Source organism: Pseudonaja textilis, chromosome 1 (genome assembly GCF_049901715.1).
Source record: "Pseudonaja textilis isolate UNSWEBS1 chromosome 1, rPseTex1.2, whole genome shotgun sequence".
NCBI classification, from domain to species: domain Eukaryota; kingdom Metazoa; phylum Chordata; class Lepidosauria; order Squamata; family Elapidae; genus Pseudonaja; species Pseudonaja textilis.
Window position 1 is genome coordinate 273,122,506 of NC_141990.1, and position 25,937 is coordinate 273,148,442.

At 37.1% G+C, this 25,937-nt stretch overlaps 2 protein-coding genes across 2 annotated transcripts in view; both read left to right on the forward strand.

Moving 5' to 3' along the window:
• GPR176 (G protein-coupled receptor 176) lies at positions 1-25,331 on the forward strand. Its single transcript, XM_026710360.2, has 3 exons — positions 1-980; positions 19,108-19,360; positions 20,878-25,331. Exons 1-3 carry the CDS (start codon positions 761-763, stop codon positions 21,980-21,982), a joined length of 1,578 nt encoding a protein of 525 aa, XP_026566145.1. The 5' UTR covers positions 1-760; the 3' UTR covers positions 21,983-25,331.
• The window catches only part of FSIP1 (fibrous sheath interacting protein 1), a 76,857-nt gene continuing 51,828 nt past the window's right edge, over positions 909-25,937 (forward strand). The window contains exon 1 of the mRNA XM_087921823.1: positions 909-980. The gene's annotated coding sequence lies outside the window, so the exon portion shown is untranslated. The remainder of the gene's footprint in view (positions 981-25,937) is intronic.

A 25,937-nucleotide genomic window follows, 5' to 3' on the forward strand; every position in this document is an offset into this window, starting at 1 on the left:
GAAAACAGAAAACTGCCTGCAGTCAACGCGGAAGGCGAACAAGGTGGTTTCCCCCAAACCTTTGAACAGTTGCTGATGCCAATCTGTAAAGTGAGAGGCAGAAGCGTCGAGCTCTTGAAATGCCCGAGAACAATCAAGCTTGATTTAAAGCCTCGCTGATCGGAAACCACCAGAGGCTCGCAGAAAACTTGCAACGGCATCCGCGTTAGGAAAAAAAAAAAAAAAAGGATAGGCTGAAATGCCTCTCCAAGACGTGCGAGCTTCTGCCTTGAGCCTCGCGGTGCCAGAAAGAACCTCTCCAAAAAACGTCGCGCGCCCCACTTGGAGGCACGCCGGTTGCACGTACTAGAGGGAAACGAGCAGATGGCATGGATCGTAGCTAGGCTTTGTTTGCGCTTTTGGCGGTGCAAACGCGCTGAAAGGGGACGGGCGCGCAGTGGTATTGAAGCGAAGGAGGCGGGCGGGTGGGGTGGGGGGGACTGAAGCCAGATATATGGGACAACGGCGTGCCAGATGCAGTCAGCTTTCCCCCCGCCCCCTCTCCCATTTTGCCATGCTGTGTGCCCCTCTTTGGAATGAGATGCAGACCTGAAACGTCAGACGGCTTCTCCAGGGTCCAGACATTTAAGTGGAAACACAATGGAAAAACGGCTGCGCTTAGAAAAGCAGGTGCTAACTGCGTGCTTTGTGCGGCGAAGAGCGCTGGCTTCGTGCGGAGGTGACTGTGTTAAGTAAGAGGGAGGCAGAAGGACACCCCGCCATGGGCTACAATGCAAGCTGGGCTTCAGCCAACGCGAGCGAGCGCGGTCCCTTTCAGGCTGTCAAAAGCTCCCTGAACGCATCCAGTGCTCAGATCGTGGGAATCAACCGAAGCGCCCACGCGGTCGGGACGTCAGAATACGAGGCGTATAGGGAAGAGCAAACCTATCGACATTTTACTACCGTTATGCAGGTTGTCATCTTAATAGGTTCTTTGCTGGGTAAGTAAACACAGTTGCAGGGTGGGGTTTTTTTTATTTATTTTCCTCCTCTGAAGTGGTCTTGTTTACAGGACTTAACTGTTCCAAGGGCTATGGTTTACAGGAGATAACACGTTTAGAAGGAAGATCATTTAGCAGATTTACGATTACCACCCCTAGATGACAACATGCTGTGCTTTGACCATCAGAGATTGCTATCTTCTGCACAGCCGGCCTATTTCCAATAAAGGCAAAGGTAATTACCCAGCTAAATTCCATGCAGGATTGTAACCTTAAAAAAAAAAAAAGTCCAGATACTTTCAACTTTCTGGATAGTGAGGGAGAGATAAGGGCTTGCCCATATTCATTTAGAAAGCTTTATTTTAAAAAAAAAGTCTAGTTTCCTATAGGAGTTCCCTATGAATGCACTAGTTCTGCTTTTTGTTTACATTCTATGCATCTGCAACACTAGAAAAGTTTTCTAGTGGCAGGCCAGTTGCATAATGATAGTCCTCTGCAGCATCTCATATTATAGTGGCTGTGGGTTCCACTTGTTCTAGACAGGGAAATCACTATCTCAAATTAGTTCTTTCCTTGCTTGAAGCCAACTCTATTGATCATGCATTCAGGATTACTACCTTTCTACAGAAATGGTCTATTTGTGTCAATTACATATAAGTCCCTGGAAAATCTGTATGAGGTTTTAAGCTATAATTCCCGTAGCAATCTTGTATGCGGAGTTGTAGGATGTAAATCTGAAGAATTGTATGGTGTTCATGTCTGGATGTTACTTAACTTTTCTGTTTGTTTATTAGAAAGCAAACATAATGAAAGCATCCCTGCCATTTATCTTACTATGAATTGAGGGACTAGTTAAAAGAGAAATATTTGAGGATTTTACTGAATTTCTAACACAAAACATAAGCAAAAAGAAGGGCTGTGGGTTCCACTTTTGTCAATTGGATACAGTAAAGTTTGATATCTTAAAATATGGCTTTTAAAATATGCTTATTTGATACTAAAATTACTACACCAAGTTTAGTGAGATTACTACTTATTGATTAGTTGATTGTTCTCTTAGATAACAATAGTTTGGTCATTAGTATAGACAATTCTTTTGTCAAAGGCCTTCCTGAGAAATTTCTTTTAAAAGTGTTTAATTTTTTAAACTAAATGGCTAGATGCATTTAGACAGTTCCCCACCTGTATACTTTTGGGAGATACCTGGAATTTATAGCTAAACCCCTGTTTTCTAGGCATCTCTGTAGCTCAGGCAACTGTAATTCGCTGCAGCTGTAATTCTCTCTTCATATCCAGTGCTTCCTTATTAGATCCAAATACAGTTGCTTCTAGTGTTTTGGAAGTACATTTGTGAGTCCTAGAATTCCTAGTTGTATTACTATATTAGTTTATTTTTATTTGTGTGTGATTTTTTAATCTATTAGATATGTTTATCATGTCACCTGGGTCCTGTATAATGCTATCTCTCTTTCCAAGAAAGGTTCCTGCTTTGTGATGCTTCCAGATATATTTTGTTTGTTGTACCCTATTACCCCCTGTGGGCTGGTATTCTTTGTATCTGCTCTGAACTAAACCTAAGTTAATTTTACATGAAGTTCACTGGCATTTTATAAAAGATAACTGCTCATCGTTATTCCTTGATATATAAGATACAGAAGTATAATAAAATAACTCAGTTTGCCACCATGATAGAAATAAATTTGCAAAATGTAATATGGACTAACTTTGCCGATGAACATATAACACTACTAAATTTCTATGGATCATCCAGGTCATGGTTCTGCCAAAGGTGCTTTTGCAAAAGGCAACTGGACTTTGTTTTTCCTTGAAGATATTTTATTTTTTAACTGAAGAACTGAAAAAGCTTCTTGGATCAGAAGTGAAATGTCTTCAAGAAAAAAAAAACCTTTTGAAAAAACACCTTTGAGACTGTAATGAATATTTTTTCTTCAACTCTGTAATACTATGAATGCCAAAAAAAAAATTTAAAAAAAGAAAAAGAAAAGAGGGAATTTTTGAATGAACAGGGATATATGAGTTCATAGAAAATTCCTGGATTTAATTGTTTAACAATAACTGGATGATTGTGTAGCATTTTGTACCCATAGGATGTTATGCATAAAAATATCTTTGTAATGCCATGTATTCTAAAGGTGCTTTTCTAAAAGGCAACGGGACTTTCTTGGTTTTTTCTTCTTCTTTCTTTGAAAACATTTCACTTCTCCTTCAAGAAGCTTCTACAGTTCTGTTGCCTTTTGGAAAAGTACCTTGGGACAGTCATGACCTGGATGATTGAGAATTTCCAAAGACATCCATGTACTCTTGAGTACTGTCTGAAGTAAGGCAATTTTTTGTGCTATTAAGTGGGTTTCCTATCTTTAAACTCAAGTATAGGTAGTGTTTGCTAATTATATGATAGATGATAATTTGGTCATCTTAAGTCTGTGTGCTACTTCTCCTCTCAGGAGGGCATTCAGATTTAAGACCTCTCTACAATATCGACACCAAAGGAACTTTAAACAATGGCTGGAAATGAATCATACGCACTACAGTTTCTTCCAGGTAAACAGATTTTCATTGATACATGTAACACAAACAGAATGAAAGAACTAAAGCAGTTTCCTTCAGAACGAGCAACAAATTAATAATTTATAAAGACTTGAGCTGGAGCAAATTAATAATTAAGTACAAAATACAAAATGAAAAATCAAATGCAAATCAAATGAAATCCATAATAGAAAATAAAGATTAAAATGCAAATCAAATAGTTGCAGAATAGAAACAGATAGTGACTTTTATAGCACAAACACTAATTGTATATACAGAGGACCCATCCTTCTAAGACTGTAAGCCATTTTGAGGCTGTATATGTAAAATCCATTCTGCAGTTCCCCATGAACGGCTGCAAAACTTGTTCATTGAACTTTTGTATCATTTTGCCCAGTTGGTGTCTCCCCTGCTATGCACTAAGAGACATGACATGAATTGATTTTAAGTTATATAAAGAATTATTGACTTATTTACATTGCAGCAATCCATTCTTAAGATGAATAGGGCATTAATAGTCAAATCGTCAGCTATCCATTAAGGGGCACAGCTGACATACTAGATAGATCTGTGCAAAGGCCCTCTTGGCCACAGCTTCCATCTCTTATTCAAATAGGAGCAGTGAGTCCAAACCCCGCCTCAGACTGCACACCAATCTTTTAATGGGGAAATTGAGTAATCTGAGATAACTTCAATCTTGCATACCATTAAATAGCATCTATATACAGAGCTGATGTTATTATCAACTTATGAACAAACTGTACACTGTATTGACATAGATTACCTGTGGATGTTGGTTATAATGAAATATGGCTCCCATTTATTGAAGTGTGTGTGTGTGTGTGTGTGTGTGTAAGAGAGAGAGAGAGAGAATGTATCTGTGCAAATATGTCCTATATGTTGTTTCTTATTTTAATTTGTTTATTTTTCTTTCTTCATCATTTGTACTATACATTGCTTATTTTGTTTGGTTTTATATTGAATTAATAAAGCAAAATAAACTGAAAAGGAAAAATAGGGTGCAATGAATGTAGAAAGGGATTAATTTATAAAAACAATTAATTAAATAGTTAGGATAAATGTCTTTATTCTGAACATGGACACTTTTTTCCTCTGACCATACATAAAGGAGAAATGGCTATTTGTAAGCCAAGAATAGTCTAAATTAAGAAAGGATTTGATAGTCTGTGGGTGCAGCATTATTATGTGAATTAAGTTACCGTCGAAGCATATTGTATGAATTATACATTGGCTTATATTTGTTTGGGCATAGCATATGATGTGAAGCTAGGTGCTAATCTTGCTCAAGAAAAAGAGAACACAAATTCTGATCAGATTAGGTTCTCTATATCCTATAGAGAAACTGTTAAAGAACAGCTAAGAGGGAAAAGAAATTCAGAGCATTCTTTTATCAAATCAGAGTTTGAAGCCCAGACCAGGATTAAACAACCTTTAAGAGAGTGGGGTAGACCTTCCATTGCCCTACTCATTCTTTACTGATAATAAGATTGGTATAAGTTAAAAAATGTTTTATGCTGAGTATTGAAAATATGTTTTTCCTGGGGGGAATGGGATGCATTATATAGGTTTTAGTGTGTGTCTAAAGAACTATGTGCTGAATGTTTGCAGCCCTTCTGGGCTCTGAGAGCAGTTTTATTTGCAAGCTAGCTGTTTTAAGCATTTTTAATGCTTAGCATATCTATTTTGCATCATTTTTGATTAGAATTGACTCACCCAAAATTGGTCATTTCCCACAATTTGCAGATTGAAAAAAAATATCCCAAGGGCCACGAAGACTAAAGAAAGTAAGCTGTGTGTAAGCAGCTGAGTTTTTGAGAAAAGCGATGTGCTCAGAGTCAAACAGAAAGAAGAAAATAACAATTTTAAATCTGAATTAATAAAAAGAATTCTGGAGAATTTTAGGTTGCTTGATTACCTTGAGATCCATTTAACCAAAAATAGACTGCAGGGAGAAAATGGAAAGTGACATCACAGGGAATAATAATAGTGTTCAAAAGAACATAAAGAGACAACAACGATTCTGGATGCGATTAGTTTTTCCATCTTGTATTATGCAGTTACTGGCAGGGTAGTGACTGGCAGCCACTGACAGGTGCTGGTACTTTTTTTTTTTTTTTTGCCAATAACGCCTTTTCATTGAATCAGACAATGGTTTGATGAAAGTACCTGAACAATCATGGTCACGTCTATGAAACATCTACTTTCATTCTCAAGGTATCCTAGTTGTTGCTGAAAGCCACCAGATCCTTTTGTGCACTTCCTAGAATAAAAAAGAATCTTCAAGCTGTGATATCTGAGTACTGCCAAGGAAGAATAAGAGATATCAATGGTCAGGGATTCAGCATGGTTGGGTTCTTCCATAACAGGTCTCTAGGAGATAAATCAGCTGTAGAAAATAACCTGTGAAATCCCCCTTTTTTAACTTAAAATTTCTACATCTACAATAAAACTGCCTATTTTAAGTTCAGCCATATCATTTTTATGGTAATGGTTAGAAAGTTGCTTTTTTTTCATGCATTAGTATATAAAAAGAAGCTCCCCCCAAAAGCTACCCTTTCCAAAAAGAGAACCAAACAGAAACATATTGTAATATATAGACTTTAATCACACTAAATAATATTGATCATTCTTGATAAAAAAGACATTTCATATGCAGAAAGCAAATATATTTCAGCCATTCATTTGAAATGAAAGCATATATGGTAATACTTTTTAAAAGTATACCCATTTACTTTACCCATGTATAAGCCCATCCGCAGATAAGAAGACCCTTGAATCTTTAACCAAAATAACAGATTGGATCCTGCTTCAATAGCATTATTCTGTCAAATGGAAAAGAGCGAAGTAAAAAAAACCAATTATGATAGCATGAAAAATCCAAGGTTGTTTTGTATTATTTGTTTTCTTCTTAGTACTTGACAAGAAATTGTTCAACGATAACACAGAAACATAAAACACATTTCTAAAAGGAAGCATTGGGGATTGCTTGTCTTGTCCAAGGTATTGTTTCCACAGTGGAAAATGAAATTCAATGGAAAACTACTGTAACCAGCAAGTGTTACAAAAAACCAAAACCAAAACCAAGCCCTGTATCCAATTTTGCAGATAAAATATAGCCAGCATGAATAGTACTTACAAACAGTATAGTTTGAATTCTTCATGAATTTGATGAAGAGATCTGCTACTGACACCTCATATGAAAGTGAATTCTATACTTTGCATTGTAAAAAGAAACAGTTCCTTTTATGTGATTTAAATTGCCTTCTATTTTGTATCAGTCTGTAGGCTGAAGCCAACAAAATGTCTTCAGTACTAAATCACAACTCTTGAAGCATTTGTGAAACTACTGCAGTATTTGTGGACTTCAATTCAACTTAAAGAGCCCTTCTCTAAAAAAAAAAATCAATGTCTTTGTACTGGTTTACAAATGGTATTCTAATACAAAGAGCAATGTAAAGTTGGTCAGCTTTCCAGTTTGATCCCAGCAGACAAAAGGGCTAAAGCAAGTTTGCATCTTTTGACAACATCTGATAAATTCACACATACAAGAACTTGCTATTACTTTGTCACAGATTCTAATCTAGTAAGCTTTAGGGCCTTGGTTCAACATTGTAGGGACCACAATTTTTATTATAACCCCCTGGAAACTAACTAATAACTAGTATAGAGGTAGCTAACTTATTCATTGATCAAGTTGGATGCTTTAAATATCCAGGAACAGTTTTTAATAATCCAGAAAGAAAAATGAGAAATAAATTGTAATTCTTTCTTAGCTCAAAAGATTGTGGCACTGAATATAAGATTTTGCCAGAAAGGAGGGAATTAGGTTCTAGTTGCAGCTAAATAAATTCATTGCAAAAACAATAGCTGAGTTCTTTCACTGAGTGTAACGACTCTTTTCCAACTTTGGTGCCTATGACAAACTGCTATTTTTTAAGAGCCCTCTTTATGATATCCAAATACATGTCTGGCTCCCAAGAATAGAAGCCAAAATTTGGCAAGTAATATTCATGGTCTGGCTGAGAATCAACATGGTGATCATGGGATTGCTTCTACTAATAGCAGTGGGCAGTTATAGATCGATACCAGTTTTTTTTTTTAACCTCAGCAACTTTAAGATGTGTGGACTTCAACTTTCAGAATTTTCAAGCCAGCCTGAGAACCAAAGAAAAGGTTTTCTTTTCCCTTTTGCTTTATGAATTGGGATTAATTCTTGCTCCCCCAGTGCAAGTTTCCTGAACTAGGTTATCTCTCTCATGATTTCCAAGATATGAAATATAATATGTGTAGGTATACAATATCTTAACTTTTCCTTACAGGATAAACTTGGTGTGTGACAATTGGCGGCTTAAATCAAGAAAACTACAGCAAAAGAATAATCTTCCTTTGATTGCTGAAGCTATTTCACCTCCTCATGTATTTAAGTGTATTTGTTTTAAAGAGAAGTATTAATCAGACTTCTCCGGCATCATGTTTGGGTTATCTGACTGAGGTTTCATACAAGTGCAAGGCACTTAAGCAGGTGCCTTCCTTCTTAAATGGAATATTGCCTTCAGATCAATCCCTCTAGTGGGCATTTGCTACTCAGTTCTACTGCCATTTCTTATTCACCTTTAATTTGCTGAGCATCAGGCATTACAGTTTGTTCCAGGTTTGGAACTCAGATTAATTGCTTCTTCAGATTTCCAAAGGCATTGTGGGTAGCTATCCAAACTTGCAAGAAGTGTGAAAGAAACTATAAAACAACATCTGTGGCTTCGTAAGGAACAGCATGCTGATCCTCAGTTTTCTTTTAACCTTAAGGACTTTTTGTTCTCTTCTCTTAGGGCCTCCTGAGTGCAGTAAGTTATGTTTTGTGTGTTCTACATGTATACTGTAATATCAAGACCTTATAGAGGTTGCATATGGCAGGCAACTACCATGGGTACTTCTTTTTAGTAGTTGATGGGGAATTTTAAATTACGTTATATTTGAGATGTCTGAAAACAGAGTATCAAGCAGAGTATCATAATAGGAAATTATAGTCTATGTATAAAAGATTGCCCATTATGATATCTTTCATTCTGCTTTATAGAAATCAGGCTTTGCTAGAAGCTGATTGTAGATTCCCCATTTATTTTCAGAATAACTATGTCATTTAGACATCTGGCTAGAGAGGATGAACTAGATGTATTTTTCTCCCTTCCTCCCTCTTTGTAAGGACCCTAGCGTATTTCAACAATGTATTACAATTGCATGTCACCAAGGATCAAGAGAGTTCCATTTGATCACGTTATTCAGTAGTGGGAAAAAAAACTGTCTTCTTCAAATCATGCCAACCCCTTTACCTGTTTCATCTTACTCCTTCCATTGGTCCACTGAGATTCAAAAGATGGTCTGTCCACATTTTTCAGGACACTTAGTTAGCTACAGTGTCCAAACATATCATACGTACACAGCACAAAGCCCCAAATTGCTAATCTGAACAATTGCAACAGATACCAGGAACCACAGTCTGTGCACAACAGCCTGTAGATTCTCATGTGGCATGACAGTAAAATCTAAAACAGCTGATTCTGGTAAATCCAGGCTTGGAGGTCTAAATAAAGTGAATTCATAGTTTGTGTTCTAAAAAGCCTCTCCTGTATAAGCTTTTTGATACAGTAATGAAAATTAATCATCTCACCATTCAATGAGAGACTGGGAGATCAGTTTCTGATAGAACAGAAACAAATATATTTAAGAACACAACAAACATAAGGGATAAAATACTTTAGGGAAAGTGTTAAAAAAAGCTAAAACTCAGAATGAATTGATACTAGAAGCAACATATAAGGGCTTAGAAAATAGAATCAAAATATCAGATTTTCAGTGGAGAAATCAAAGTATTTAATGGGTAACAAAGAAAAGATAGAGCTAATCTATTCCTGTTTCAAATTACTTTTTTTCAATGAAAGGAAATGTGTTTTAGATTATGAGGAATAGAATGAAGAAATAACTTTAAAACTTGAAATTGACAAAAGCATAATTAGGGAATACTTTGAATTATTTTGAAACTCAAGATCCAGATCAGTAGCGTTCTAGGAGTTTGAAGCAACTGGAAATTGGCTTGGCTAAAACCTTACATGTTAATTTTGAGAATGAATTAAGTGCCAGATGACTAGAGAACAGCAATGTTAACCTTATTTTCAAAAAAAAATGAAAAATGTAGGGAACTAACAAATGAGTATGTCTGACCACTATAGAATATTATAAATGGAGTGATTTGTAAGCACTTTAAAAACTATTTGGTGATTACCAGAAATTTATATGAAATCATCAAGAAAAAATATTATTATTGTTATTATTTAGTTACACCGTAGATTATGCAATGCTTTAAAAGCATTATATCCTGATTTCAGGAAACAATTTGACAAGGTATGTCATAACATTCAGATTCAGTGTAGACTGAACATGATATAATTACATGGATAAATAGATGCTCAAAATGTCTCCCTATCAGGTTGGACTGCAATAATGCATAATATGAGACAAGGTTCCATTTTTATTTTTTTTATTAGTTAGAATGAAGAAGTAGAAGGGATGCTTATTTTAATGCGGGGATGCTCAGTGAAGTGGGAGAAAGTACCCTCCCGTTGCTCCTCCCAATCCTTTTTCCATGCCAGTAAATTTCCTAAACTAGACTGAAACCTCTGTTTAAAAATACAATAGCTCCAGTGCCTAAGACCTATCAGTAGACAATGACAGCAGGCATTCTTCTTGCTATTGTGATTATTCATAGATGGAGGGATATATTCACAAGAGGGGGTGATATTCTTATGATCATTTGGAAAATTCCTTCTCCAAATTGCACGATTTGGAGAAGGACCCTTCAGAATGATCACAAGAAAGATGTCCATTTGCAGAAAGGCCTGAGGCAGCCTGGATAGGAAGGCAATAGATTGGTTATGCCTGTCAGTAGCTGCAGAAAAAACCAACAGAAAGATAAGTGCAGCAATTTGCTTCAGCTGGTGGACCCTATACATGGCTGAAATCTCCCAGGCTTGTCAGGTGGGAAGCAGTCAAGGCCTCTAAAGCTGTAGCAGATTTCCATGTGCTGGGAACCCGGTAGCCTGCAAAAGGCCTTCCAATGCCTCCCCCACCCCCGTGAGCTACCCCCATGATCCTTATATCAGACTTTGTCTGCTTAACAATCTACAAGATTGCCTAACCCAGAGAGTGCCAAAATTGCAGTCATTGAGCAAAGTGGTTACATGAGCCTCGGTGGTTAGAGTGCAGTACTGCAAGCTACTCCTACTGCAATTTGGCAGATGGAATCCCACCAGGCTCAAGGTTGACTCAGCCTTCCCTCCTTCCGAGGTGGGTAAAATGAGGGTCCAAATTGTTGGGGGCAATATTCTGATTCTAAACTGCTTAGAGAGGGCTGTAAAGCACTATAAAGCGGTATATAAGGCTAAGTGCTATTGCTAAGTACTATTACTATGATGTCTTTGACTGCTTTGCTCAATGACCAAGATTCCAGACCCAATTGTGGTCATAAACTGAGACCTACTTATATTCCATTTATACATTATTATACTGGTATGAGCAACATCTGGAATGGTTACAAGTTTGTTTTGCTTTCTTTAAGGAAAAGTGTTCTAATTGCTAAGAAACATATATTTCAGTGGAGATACAGTGTCTTGTTTATCGGATTTCCTAACCAGTGTGAAGTGATGCTTGCTTTACTTTTAATCTGTTCTATTTTTGTAAGCTTTCCTGGGGGTGATAGAGCACGGCAGTTTATAAACCTTTAAATGCAGATACTCAACAGAAATATCAGATGGTAATGTTGATAAAACCATCACCCAGATCAGTAGATGGGAAGGTGAACTAGAAGGATATAGTATTCTAAATACACTGGCAGGGAAACAGTTGTTCATATCTACATTATTGCCCTAATAAATCCATCAAATTAATCTTGAGCTCATAAATTTAATCTGAATTAAACATGCATTCAAGCAGACTTTAATGTAATCTTTCTGGTGAGTCATCAGTATGTGAATATTTAACTTTGAAACTCCTGAGTAGCTCCTTCAATGGTTTTATTAAAATATTATTTAAAATGTTAAAAAAGTACTAGAGACAAAATAGCCATTTCAAGGGATAGATTTGTCTAAGAGATCCTAAACAGAATTTTCTTGGTGCCAAGCTTAATGTCAATTTTTTTGCATTTACATTTTACAGTAGGAAAAAAATGGCTAAGAACTTGCAGAGTCGGCAGGATATTTACTTCAAAATCATAGTTGCTGACTCTGCAAGGTCTCACCCAATTTCCTTGTAAAATATTAATACAAAAATTTTGTCAGCAAACCTAGCGCAGAGATAACTGATAATATTACTCCACTATGTTTCCAGCACACTGTTAGTACGTCACCAGAGAAATTGTCTAGAATGTATTGAAGCATTTCAAACTTATATTGGAAATGTGAGCAAAAACAAGGGACAATTTATCATGTTTGGTGGACGCATTTAAAAACCTGGAAAATTCAAATATAAACTGATTCAGAGGATTTTGAAGATTAATATACGTTTGAGATTAGGGATTTTTCTTTGAGGATTCATGGCTTAAATGGAAATTCCTTATGAACCTTCTGCATAAAAATGAAAAATAATGAATGTGGTTTATGGTTTTGATGATAGGTATAAGAAAGTTATGATGTAATTTTAGAGAAAGGTAAATTTATGATTGTACACTGCTCAAAAAAATAAAGGGAACACAAAAATAAGACATCCTAGATCTGAATGAATAAAATATTCTTATTAAATGCTTTGTTCATTACATAGTTGAATGTGCCGACAACAAAATCACACAAAAATTATCAATGGAAATCAAATTTAGCAGCCCATGGAGGTCTGGATTTGGAGTTACACTCAAAATTAAAGTGGAAAAAAACACTACAGGCTGATCCAACTTTGATGTAAGGTCCTTAAAACAAGTCAAAATGAGGCTCAGTAGTGTGTGTGGCCTCCACGTGCCTGTATGACCTCCCTACAATGCCTAGGCATGCTCCTGGTGAGGTGGCGGATGATCTCCTGAGGGATCTCCTCCCACACCTGCACTAAAGCATCCCCCAACTTCTGGACAGTCTGTGGTGGAATGTGGCGTTAGTGGATGGAGCGAGATATGATGTCCCAGATGTGCTCAATTGGATTCAGGTGTGGAGAACGGGTCGGCCAGTCCATAGTATCAATGCCTTCATCTTGCAGGAACTGCTGACACACTCCAGCCATATGAGGTCTAGCATTGTCTTGCATTAGGAGGAACCCAGGGCCAACCACACCAGCATATGGTCTCACAAGGGGTCCGAGGATCTCATCTCGGTACCTAATGGCAGTCAAGCTACCTCTGGTGAGCACATGGAGGGCTGTGCGGCCCCCTAAAGAAATGCCACCCCACACCATTACTGACCCACTGCCAAACCGGTCATGCTGGAGGATGTTGCAGGCAGCAGAATGTTCTCCACGGTATCCCCAGACCCTGTCACGTCTGTCACATGTGCTCAGTGTGAACCTGCTTTTATCTGTGAAGAGCACAGGGTGCCAGTGGCGAATATGCCAATCTTGGTGTTCTCTGGCAAATGCCAAACATCCTGCACGGTGTTGGGCTGTAAGCACAACCCCCACGTGTGGACGTTGGGCCCTCATACCACCTTTATGGAATCTGTTTCTGACCATTTGACCAGCCACATGCACATTTGTGGCCCGCTGGAGGTCATTTTGCAGGGCTCTGGCAGTGCTCCTCCTGTCCCTCCTTGCACAAAGGCATAGGTAGTGGTCCTGATGCTGGGTTGTTGCCCTCCTACGGCCTCCTCCACGTCTCCTGATGTACTGGCCTGTCTCCTGGTAGCACCTCCATACTCTGGACACTACGCTGACAGACACAGCAAACCTTCTTGCCACAGCTCGCATTGATGTGCCATCCTGGACGAGCTGCACTACCTGAGCCACTTGTGTGGGTTGTAGACTCCATCTCATGCTACCACTAGAGTGAAACCACCTCCAGCGTTCAAAAGTGACCAAACCATCAGCCAGAAAGCATAGGAACTGAGAAGTGATTTGTGGTCACCACCTGCAGAGCCACTCCTTTATTGGGGATGTCTTGCTAACTGCCTATGCTTTCCACCTCTTGTCTATTCCATTTGCACAACAGCATTTGAAATTGATTGTCAATCAGTGTTGCTACCTAAGTGGACAGTTTGATTTCACAGAAATGTGATTGACTTAGAGTTATATTGTATTGTTTAAGTGTTCCCTTTATTTTTTTGAGCAGTGTACTTACTGCTATGAAGAAGATTGGAAGCTAATTCTTTCTGTCTTTTTCTTTTCTACTTTAGTGCCCCCCCGCTTTCTCTTTAATTACTTTCTTTTTCTTATTTTATATTTGTTTGTACTATATTTTATTTTTCTTCTTAAAAAAAACTCTTTAAAATATATATAAGTAGATAATTATGCCATGGTCTGTCATAAATTGGTTTTATAGAAAGTCACAAATCTTCTGATGATATTAGATTACTCATTGACATTCTGGAAACAGGAAAAAAATGGTACAGGAAAAAATGGTACCTGGAATGATGGTCCTGTGGGTTGAGGAATATGTGCCTATATTTCAGTCAAAAAATGTAATCCAGTTTTATTTAAAAATATTTTGAGTCCTTGGATTAATATAAGATGGTCTACTCTATTTGTTAAGGCTAATAAAATTGAATTACCTTTTCGGCTATCAGAATGTCTCATGGAACAAGCATGTTCTTTATCCCCTCTTGTTTTTTATGTGGCAATGGAATAATTGAACTGATTTATTAGACAAATGGAAGATGTTTTCAACATAACAAGTTGGAGTTGAACATGAACTATCATTATATGTTGATGGCTTATTTTTTAATTTCATTTGTAAAGTGAGGTTCGAACATTTGTATAGGACCTGATGAAATGGTCCTTAAACTGTTTGATACAATTTCTCCACTCTTGAATAAGCTTATTATGTCCCCCCCCCCACACACACACATATACAAACTTTGTTATTGTACATAATGAAGTAAATTTTCCTCCCTTTGACTCCATCTGTATACTATTGGATAACCTTGAAGTAAATTTTCCTCCCTTTGACTCCATCTGTATACTATTGGATTACCTAGAACCTTAGATTGAAAATTCTAGATGGATTGACTTCTGTAGGTTACATAATTTCTACCAATTTACACCAGTCTCTTGCCCAGTATTTTTCAAGTTTGGCAACTTTAAGATAACTTTAACTTTAGTCCCAGAATTACCCAGCTAACATTACTAAGTTTGAAAAATATTACTCAAGACTAAATGTGCACAGTCTGGATCTCTTAACTTCCATTTAGTGATCCAAAACAGACAATACTCCCCTACGCTCTACAAAAACCCTTGCACCATTATGTAAATGGATTATGTAAACAACAAGCTGTGACTTTCCCAAATATCAGTAATAAGACTGACCTCCTTGCCAATTCACATGAAGTTGTGAGAAAAGAATCAGAAACAGATGTGGATATATATTTCTTTTAAATTAAGCACATTCATTTCCTGAAATTCTTGCAGCCAAACCCTGTTCATCTCATTAAAACTTGCTAGAGACAACTATATTGACATATGCTTCAAAAAACAGCACTTTGGCATCAGGGAATAGGCAAGGAAATTGACAAAACTTATTTGACAGAATATATGGAGAGTATTACTGTACATTTGGAGAGTATTACTGTAACTCATTTAATTTTAATTAAATTTGTTTTCTCCAGTCCCCATTCATAATAATAAACATATTAGAAATAAGTTTTCATACATTTCTGAGAAATAATATTTATATTTAGGATTTGGAAACACTCTTGATACAAAGGCAACAGGATAACAGACAACAGATAATCAGAGTTGGAACGGACTTTGTAGGTCATCTAGTCCAACCCCGCGCCCAAGCGGGAGACCCTACACCATTTCTGACAAATGGCAGTCCAATCTCTTCTTGAAAGTCTCAAGTGATGGCGCTCCCACAACTTCTGAGGGCAAGCTGTTCCATTGTTTGATTGTTCTCACATGTCAGAAAGTTTCTCCTTATTTCCAGGTTAAATCTCTCCTTGTTCCGTTTCCATCCATTATTCCTTGTCTGGCCTACAGGCACTTTAGAAAATAGCTTGACCCCTTCCTCTCTATGGCAGCCCCTCAAATATTGGAAGACCGCTATCATGTCTCCCCTGGTCCTTCTCTTCACTAGACTAGCCAAACCCAGTTCCTGCAACCGTTCGGTGTATGTTTTAATCTCCAATCCCCTAATCATCCTGATTGTTCTTCTCTGTACTTTTTCTAGAGTCTCAACATCTTTTTTATAATGTGGTGAACAAAACTGGATGCAGTACTCTAGGTGTGGTCTTACTAAGGCTTGATAGAGTGGTATTAGTATCTCCCTTGATCTCGATTGTATCCCTCTGTTAATACAATTTACGATTGCGTTAGCTTTCGGGGCCGCTGCTGCACACTGCTGGCTCATATTTAGCTGGTTGTCCACTAAGACTCCAAGATCCCTCTCACAGTTACTGCTATTGGCTTGGTTTCACCCAGTCTATAGGAAATGAATATTTAGTCAGATCTGATTATTTCTATGCTGGGGAAAGAGATTGAGAACTTTTTTGCCTGCTGCAGTAAAAATACTGTTTAGTATTCTTCCACCAAGGACTACTCTACTAGTCTCAGGGAAGAAGTAAACATGCCCACATTCTTTACTTCATGTAAAATTAAATATAACTTAATAATTTGAAGCTAGCTGTCAAGGTCAATAAACAACATAGTGTGTATTTGTGAATAAGTCAGAGTTCTTGTTCTTCTGTTCAATAAGGAGAAAAAAAAATCCTGAAGAAGTCAAGTTGCTACAGAAATGGTACTAGGTTCCCATTTGCCATGTTAGACATAAAGCAAAATGATTGAGTCACAGTTAGCAATCGACAAGCCAAAGAAAATGATTTTAGCTTCATGAGATTATTGTTGCTATGGTAACTGTAGAGTAGCCTCCGTTGTTCGTTCTCTCTTTGAAGCTGTTGCTAATAGGTAAGTACCATAAACTTAATGGGCAGAGTGAGCTGGGGAGAAAATAATATATTGGCAGAGCTTGTTTAATCATTCAGAAGATCTCTCCAGAGTTAAGCATTTTAAGGCTGATTGGTTGTCAGACTCCCATGGAGCCATGCAGAGGTAACTTTGTAGGTTGTTTTTTGAGTTCCAAGCTTGGTTGAATCTTGCTGGATGATGTAAAGAAGGGGCTTTGGGCAAATTCTATTATGGCTTATGCCCTGAAGGATATTGAGTGAAGGCATTTGCTTATGAATAGACCTAGCTATTGAGGAGGTGGGGGCTATTAAGAGTGAGTCTGCTTCCTGCCCCCCCAAAACCATGTTTATCCATTTCTCATCCCGGGAAATATAATATTCTGCCTTTTTAATATTTCCTAGAACATTTCATTCTTCTAGGAGAGGGGTTGGGTACTAAGTACCTACAGCCCCAAATAAAAAGGTTGAAAGATACCCCTTTTGTAAAATACCTATGTGACAGAGTTCTCAGAACTCATCTGCTAAAGAGAAACTACACTTCATATAAACCTTTACTTAAGCCTTTTCCACCTTATTGGGCGTGTTTCATTCTCTTGTACCTTCCCCAAATTAGAACTGTTGCATCTAGATTTGTTTTCCCTAGCTGTACTAACACTGCTTTGCCCTACTGCCAGGCAATTTCAAATATTTATACTTACAATGAAGAATAGAACAAGGAGGCAAAAAAAAGCCAGTCCATAATATATATCCACCATGAAATTCTTTAAAAAAAAATATCTCCAGTAACACACAACATTTCAAAATAGACCTTTACTGACAGCTCAGTCAAGAAGATCACAGTTCATTTAATATAATGTAGTACACAAATGATCCAGAGAAAATATCTGCTACATGCACAATTTATTATATGTATGCCATGAGAAAAAATGAATGTATACATACATACATACATACATACATATATTACATGTGTATATGTATAATACACACACACACACACGCACACATACACACAGAGGTGCCAATCTCACACATGAAATATCTGGGTGACTTACAGCATTAAAAATCCACAACATACAACTCCATTCCCCATCTCCCCAGTTTGAAATAAATTGAATAAATTATAGCATGTATTGAAAAGAAAAACTGATGAATGATTTTGGCAACTTTCCTTTGTGTTTCTCTTCCAGACAACAAGAGAACATTAACCAACAAAAAGACAATAAAATATAAAGAATAGCAAAGAAAAATAGATAAAAAATTTAACTGATTTGGAAATGTGGTCTGGCTTTGCTTTCTTTATTTGTTCAGGGCATAGCCAGGTTACTGTATTAAAGTATTTTCTTCCTGTCAGTGAGACAGCAGAAAAACAGGCTAGAATAAACTAAACTTGCTGGTTCTTACTCTGCCTATTGAGAGTAACAATGGGGATACTGTTATGGTTTACTATGGAACAACTAAGGGAAAGCAATCAGTGAATTTCCATCTTGGTTTCTCTTCCAATCAAGTGTTGCCTGCCAGTAGGAAAAGCAGCCACAAATGGGTCAGAGATGTGTGCATGAAACAGTTGGTTTATCCCCCTGAAAAAAAACGTTTGACAAGCAGGTCCTGGGCATAGGGGGGCCTAGGAGAAAGTGCCACATCTGTGTCAAAAAAAGAGCTTGGCTGTAAATGCAAAGGATGGGTGAAAAATGAATTGGGAGGGAGCAATGACTCACAAGGGAACTCCATCCTTATTGGACAAATAATCCATCACTCTGGGTTCCATCAATTAAACCACGCCATTTTTCTGGATCATGGAAATGCACCTTCTCCGTAGTAACACAGACCCTCTGGAAAGAGGTTCCCACAGATTCAAACAGCCCCAAACCCTTCTTGGGTATTGGAGGTATTTGAAGTTATGGCTCTTCATATAGGCTGTAGTGAACATAATTGAAGCCTGTTTTTTTAATCTTTTTCTTTGTTTCTCCCTGGGTCTGTTGTCTCTGCCATCTGTGTTCTTTTCTCTTTTTCTCTGTTCTTTGAGTTATTTACTTGTTTCAATTTAAAAAAAACAGTTTGTAAGATGTTGAAAGTCACGGAGAGTCAGGTCGCATATATGTTAATTAAATAGGACTGTGTGGAATGAGTTACACAGTTAATAATGAACCAATCTGTTATATTAACTGCCATTTTATTCAGAAATTGGAACATTTATGGAATACTTTTTATTGAAATTATAACTTATGTTGCAATCCAGTGTCCTTACTCGGAAGCATCATTACTCCTAGGGTGAGTAATGAGCAGCATTTTATTCTGGGTAAATATCTACAGAATTAAATGTGATCCTAGTTTGAGAAAGATTAGCAATGTATATAGTTATGTTGGAATTAATCTGTTAATGCTGTTTGCTGAATAAAATGAAAGAATTACTCGTAACTGTATCATTACATACGTCTTTCTTAATTTTCATAGTTTGAATTTTGTTTCTCTTCATCCAGGGAACATTGTGGTCTTGTGGTCGACATGCAGGACATCAGTTTTTAAGTCAGTAACAAACCGATTTATTAAGAACCTGGCTTGTTCTGGGATCTGTGCCAGCCTTGTCTGTGTGCCTTTTGACATGGTTCTCAGTACCAGTCCGCACTGCTGTGGGTGGGTCTACACCATGATCTTCTGCAAAGTCATCAAATTCTTGCATAAAGTCTTCTGCTCGGTGACCATCCTTAGCTTTCCTGTCATTGCTCTGGATCGGTAAGACACTATGATTACTCACAGGTTATCTTTCAGCTTTCTCCCTTCATAGTTCAACCTGGACAAATCTGTTAACTACTGTTCCTCTGATTTATTTTTCTAGTTTTTTTGTTTGTCTTATTTCCATATCAACTTGATATTTCTTTTTAAAAAAATAAAAAGATTCCACATACAATCAAATGTAAACAACTTGTGAAAAGAGTTGTGTTAAGAGAGACAAACTGATCTGTATAATATGGGTATTGGCTGTTCTTTTTAAATAACCCTGCTAATTTAACCTGACTGGCTGTTTTAACTTCTTTGTGCATCTGTTAGAAGTAAGGAAGACAATTCTACTTTTTAAAGTACTTATTAAGAGGTATTATGAATTCTAACTCTCAACTTTACTGCCTTGGAATCTGTAAAGTTTTTTTTATTGATTTTTCACTAGCTAGTTACTGCTCTTATCTATTTGTTAGTTCCCATTACTAGCAAAGCTGATGCTGGATAATCATTTATTGAATAAAGTCATAGCTAGCGAAACTAAGGTTAAATCATAAAGCATTATTTATAAACCACAATGATCTTATGCTAAGATCAAAGTAAGAAACTATATTATGTCTTAATGTGGCATGTGAACTGAGCTATTGTGTACCATAGTGGAATTTTCATGTCACATGCAACATTTAAGTATTTAGCAAACCTACTCTTTTTGTAATGTGACGGTCTTCTTTCTGATGCATCAGTGAATTATACAGCTTGGCTGGAACTGCTACATGCTAAGAAACATGGTTGATTCAATTCTATTCACAAACCAGTTTGAAACAAAAGAGGTTATGAGATAATACAGAAAAACAGAAGTTTCAGGCTAAATTATAACCCCCATCTTTGACACAAATTGATCAATATAAGTTGCATTTGTCATTATTTCATATAGGGTTAAATTAGTGGCTAAAAAGTGTGTAAACAGATACTCCTTGACTTACAACCCTTCGTTTACAACAGCATTGAGAAAAATGACAACTGGCCGTTTTTCACACTTACAACTATTGCAGTATCCCAATGGTCATGTGATCAAAATTGGGATTCTTGGCAATTGGTTTGTATTTATGATGGTTGCAGTGTCCTGGGGTCATGTGATCACTTTTTGCAACCTTCTGACAAGCAAAACCAATGGGGAAGCCAGGTTCACGTAACAACTGTGTTACTAACACAACTACTACAACAATTGACTTAATAACTCTGACAAGATAAAGTGTAAAATGGGACAAAATTCACTTAACAAATGTCTCACTTAGCAATATAAAATTTATGACAATAGTGGTCGTAAGTTGAGGATTATCTGTACTAGATGTAACATTGAAACATCTTAAATCCTGGTATCTTTGACGATAGTTCAAGTTTGATCTACATAATAGATCAAGGAATAGCATTCTGCATATTTAATTATTTGGAGATGGAGTCTAATCTGGTAGAATAAGAAGGAATGGCATTTCTGTATCCCTTATAGATATTTCTGCTCTCTCTTCTTTGGCTAGGTACTATTCAGTCTTATACCCACTGCAAAGAAAGATATCAGATGCCAAATCACGAGATCTGTTGATCTATATTTGGGCTCATGCAGTGGTGGCCAGCATTCCAGTCTTTGCTCTAACCCATGTGTCAGACATATATGCTATATCCACTTGTACTGGGCCCTGGAGTTACTCTATTGGCCATTTAGCATATATTATCACTTACAACCTTACCACTGTGATTTTACCAGTGACTGTGGTATTTCTCTTTATGATCCTCATCCGCAAGGCACTGAGCACCAGCCAGAAGAAAAAAGTCATTATAGCTGCCTTAAGAACTCCTCAAAATACAATCTCTATTCCTTATGCCTCCCAGAGAGAGTCTGAACTTCATGCCATGCTTCTGTCTATGGTTATTATTTTCATTTTCTGCAGTATTCCCTATATGACTATGGTGGTTTATCATGCTGTCCTGGATTCTTCAGATACCTCTGTGTACTTGCTTCTCACTGCTATCTGGTTGCCTAAAATATCACTGCTGGCCAACCCTCTCCTCTTCCTGACTGTTAACAAATCTGTTCGGAAATGTTTAGTAGGGATGATACTGCAATTACACCGAAGGTATAGTCGAAGGAACATAGTCAGTTCTGGGAGTGCTGGGGAGGCCAATCTGGACTCTCATGGTCGTTCTGGCAGCCAACTCCTAGAAATGTTTCACATTGGGCAGCAGCAAATTTTCAAGCCCACAGAGGATGAAAATGAAGCTAAGTCTGTGGACCCCAATGACTGCCAACAGGAAGAGATACCTACAACCAGCTTAGATGTAGAACAAGCCCAAATTCAGAGGTCTGTGTGTCCCGCAGTTGCAGATTCTGCTGTACAAATAGCACCAGCTTTCTCTACAGAAGCCGAATTGGCCAAAGAAAAGTATTCTACGCAACTGGGCTTTGGACCTTTTGAGTTGCCCCCACAGTGGCTATCAGAAAACCGGAATGGTAAGAAACGACTGCTGCCTCCTTTAGGAAATACACCAGAGGAGCTGATCCAGACAAAGCAACCCAGGGGTAAATCAGAACGAAAAATGAGCAGAAACAATAAAGTCAGCATCTTCCCCAAAATGGATTCCTAGTCAAAGAAGGAGTTCCATATGATGAGAGAAGACTGCCTTTTTGCATATATGTGATCCTATGGATCTGTGCTAAAATGAAATTAAAGGCTTATTTTTGTGCCAGTTTATGTAAAAGCTAAAACTTAAGTGTTCCTTATACATGGGTTTTGTTATGAACACGTATTTCCTTATTTCACAATATCCCTTTCCCCCATTACATACAAGACAAATGGACTGTTTTCCAAAGAGGTAAGTTTGGTTTATTCTTGCTCTACAGATAGCTCCCTCTACTGCGATCTATAAGACTTTAAGCACAGCAAATCTGTTTAATTAGGACTAAAAAATATGGACTGCAAAGATTAGGATGAACACTAGGGCAGTGGGCCCCAACTAAGAATCGGTTCCATGGAGAGAGGTTTTTCCATGGATCAGAGGGGGCGTGGTTTCACATGCAGCCTGCATCCCGCAGATGGGGCTTCGCTTTTGCGCAGCCTGGTTTCTGGCATGCTGCGGCCCAGTGCCAGTCCACTGACTGACACTGGGGACCCCTGCACTAGAGGACAGCAAGGCAGCCCAGAAAGACTAGTACCTTTACTGACATTTAGTGGTCATTTGGAGGTTTGCTGTACTTCAGGCATGCACATGTGCATGCATACACACCTTACAGAGATGTAGCACTTCAGATTTTGAATTCCAAGGAAAGGAATTCAACAAATATCTAGGAAATTCCAGTCCTTGGGATTCTCACATAAAAAGCACCCAGAATCTTTTTGGAGCATTATTTGACTTGGCAATTTGGGATGTCTTTTAACAATTTAAAAGACCTTGAGCATTTCAGTTATATTTTATAATTTACTAAGCATTTTGCCTGTTTATTTTGGACTGTTATTTTTAAGTATGTTCGGCAGGTTCCTGCTTTTGCAGTAAGCATGTGTCAAATTCATGCATACAATTTTAGGTTTCCTTTAAGGACTGATTTTTAATAGTCTGAGTCCTGCAAGCTTTTGATCAATGAAGCTGTAGCAACCTGACTGAGATAAAATAACAGATACATTTGATGATGCTACTGCATAACATGGACACAGCACATGTTGAATACAGATAATCCTTGATTTATGATCATTCATTTAGCAACAGTTCAAAATAACAGTGGTGCTGAAAAAAGTGACTTAGGATTGGTCCTCACATTTATGATTGTTGTAGCATCGCCTGATCATGAATTGAGTGCTTGGCAACCAGCAGGTATTTATGATGGTTGCAGCATCCCAGGATCACATTATCACCATCTGCAACCTTCCCAGCTGACTTCCAAGAAGCAAAATCAATGGGGAAGCCAGCAGGTGGTTGCAAGTCACAGGCATGTCATGTCTCGCTTACGGAGTGTGGCAAAAAATGGTTGTAAAATTAAGTGATTGCACCACTTAACAAACAAATTTTCTGGTTCCAATTGTGGTCATAAGTCAAGGACTAGCTATATAGATATATGATTACAGTATTATATTTAATAAATACCATGCCCTCAAAAATCAGACTCACTCTCACTCACTCTCACTCTTGTATCCAGTCTTTCCTCTGCTTCTCTTGATAATGTGTTCATCTTTGATGAAAAGGCACTAAGATGGTTGTTGCTATTTTGTCTGATATACAATAGACTGAAGTAGAAGCCACTATGTTAAAAATAGTCTTAATTTTACACACTTGCACATTCTAAGTGTATAATATATAGAACGCACCTCTTCATTATGATTCTAAAAATCTTATAAAACACAGCATTCTTTTTTGCTCTCCTGCCTTGTTTTTTAATTACATTTTGATTAAATGGTACTATCTAATCATTTTGCCTATGATTCTTCATCCTTTTATTTGTTGGGAGTGGCTTCACAATAACAGAGTTGAAAGGAACCTTGGAAAGTTTTCTAATCCAACCCCCTTACTCAAGTAGGAAACCCTATACCATTTGAGACAAATAATTGTCCATTTTTTTAAAGAAACTTCCAGTGTTGGAGCACCCACAATTAGTCCTTCCACTAATTCATTGTTCTAACTGTCAGGAAATTCACTTCAGTTTGTTTTGGTTTGTTGCAAGAAAAGAAAGGATTTTAACATGCATTTTGGCTTTGATTTGTTGACTTTTGTGGGATTCCATCTTAGTACTGATGTAATGATGTAGCTGAAGAGATGCAAAATACATCTGACCTAGGTTCTTTTAAATCAAATTGATATGCAGTTTATGCAAACTGAATATGGAAATACAGGTAAAAAGATTAATGATAAAATAATAATAGCTTTACAATATTTAAGACAATGTCAATCATTTGAAAAGCTTAGAAGAAGGGCGTATTAATCTAAACATAATTGAAAAAAAATCTCCTCAAGAACTTATCACAGCTAACTCATTCTATCTGGAACCAAGTTGCCTAAATATTGTGATAAAGACAGAGAAGTTTTGAACATTACAGGAAGGTTAGGGAAACTGAATCTCAGATACTAGAACTCCAGTTCCTCCAATTCTTCCTCAATTATTGCTGAAATATCAAAGGGGTCTAGCCAACTGCTAGGAGTTTTATGAGTTATTTCAATAACTGGACAAGCACCACTTTCCCCCCCTTTGGTATACACATATAAAAGTGTAGTATGCTGTGAATAGTTCACATCATAGTAATCTCTGAGGGAGATAGGAGGGGTTGGAAATAAGAAACATTAACAAGCAAACAAACAAATATTTGAAAATCATTCCTGAGTATCTAATGCAGTGGTTAACTCTACAGTATTACACATTTATAGAAATCAAAATCTATTGCAATCACAATAATCTTACATGTATCCAGATACTTCACTCTTGTCTGTTTTCCCCTCTTCTGTATCTTGACGGTGGTTTATTATTTATTCCACTGTAAACCAATTTGGAAGATCCTTTGACTCTTCCGCTTACTAGTTTGCAAGCAATCTCTTTCCTTTCCTCCATTCCTTTGTTGTAAAAATGATTACTGCAATTCATTCCCAAAGTCCTAAACTGAATTAATAAACTTAGACATTCTTGCTTTCGAATACTATAGATAGCTTGTGCTTCTGAGCCACTGAATATAATAGGATTCTGAATTTTAACTATTAGTAAAATATTGTTACTTTTAACATACCATTTTCTGAAATAACTGCTATGTTTGTAGCAATCATATTTAAATAGCACCATGTTTAATTCTAGGGAACAAAACAGCATAAGCAAGAGCTTACAAAACAAAGGTGTTCTTCCTTAATTATTGCTGGAATATCAAAGGGGTCTGCAGAAATCTAAGAGTTATTTCTATATGTTGCCAACAGTAAACTTTGCAATAAACTTTATAAATAATAAAATAAATAAACTACCACTGGACCAAGTTTTTCTGTGTCTTTGTGTCTCAACCTTTCATGATAAAAATGGTTTTTGGTTGGCTTTGCTCTTAATTAAATCCTGAATTTATAGGATTAGTTGTTGCTAAATGGCATGACAACTATCTGGATACAAAGCTAATTCAAAACTACTCTGCTCTTCAGTGGTTCTTTCGCATCAGCAAACCAGAGAATGGTATCAAGTGTGGTGCTGTAGAGTTTGATCCTAAATATCATTCAAGATTTGTATTAATGACACTTGTGTCTAGATAAAAGATTGCTTCAAGAGTATATAAAAAGGCTTTAGAAAAACAAATTAAAATTTCACAGGAGAGGATAAACATAGATAATATTTTGGGCAATATTATAGGACAGCCCTACCACATGAGATAAAACTTTTTTCAATATAATAGAATATGTGATTAGTGTACTGAACAGAAGCGCATATGTGCCATAAATTAACTACGTAAATTTAATTGATTTGTCCTGTTTGCTGTATGAATAAACAAACTAATTAATCATCATTTGCATAATTCAATTAAGCTGCAGCTAAATAAAGAAGAGTTTTTGGAACACTTGCTCCCAGTAATATCAATGTGGTGTTACTGCT

Excerpts from the sequence above, each read along its gene's own strand:
- GPR176 (XM_026710360.2), top strand. The coding sequence starts at position 761 with ATGGGCTACAATGCAAGCTGGGCTTCAGCCAACGCGAGCGAGCGCGGT. Across the intron at positions 981-19,107 it reads CTTAATAGGTTCTTTGCTGG|GGAACATTGTGGTCTTGTGG; the intron begins GTAAGTAAACAC and ends CTCTTCATCCAG. Across the intron at positions 19,361-20,877 it reads CCTGTCATTGCTCTGGATCG|GTACTATTCAGTCTTATACC; the intron begins GTAAGACACTAT and ends TTCTTTGGCTAG.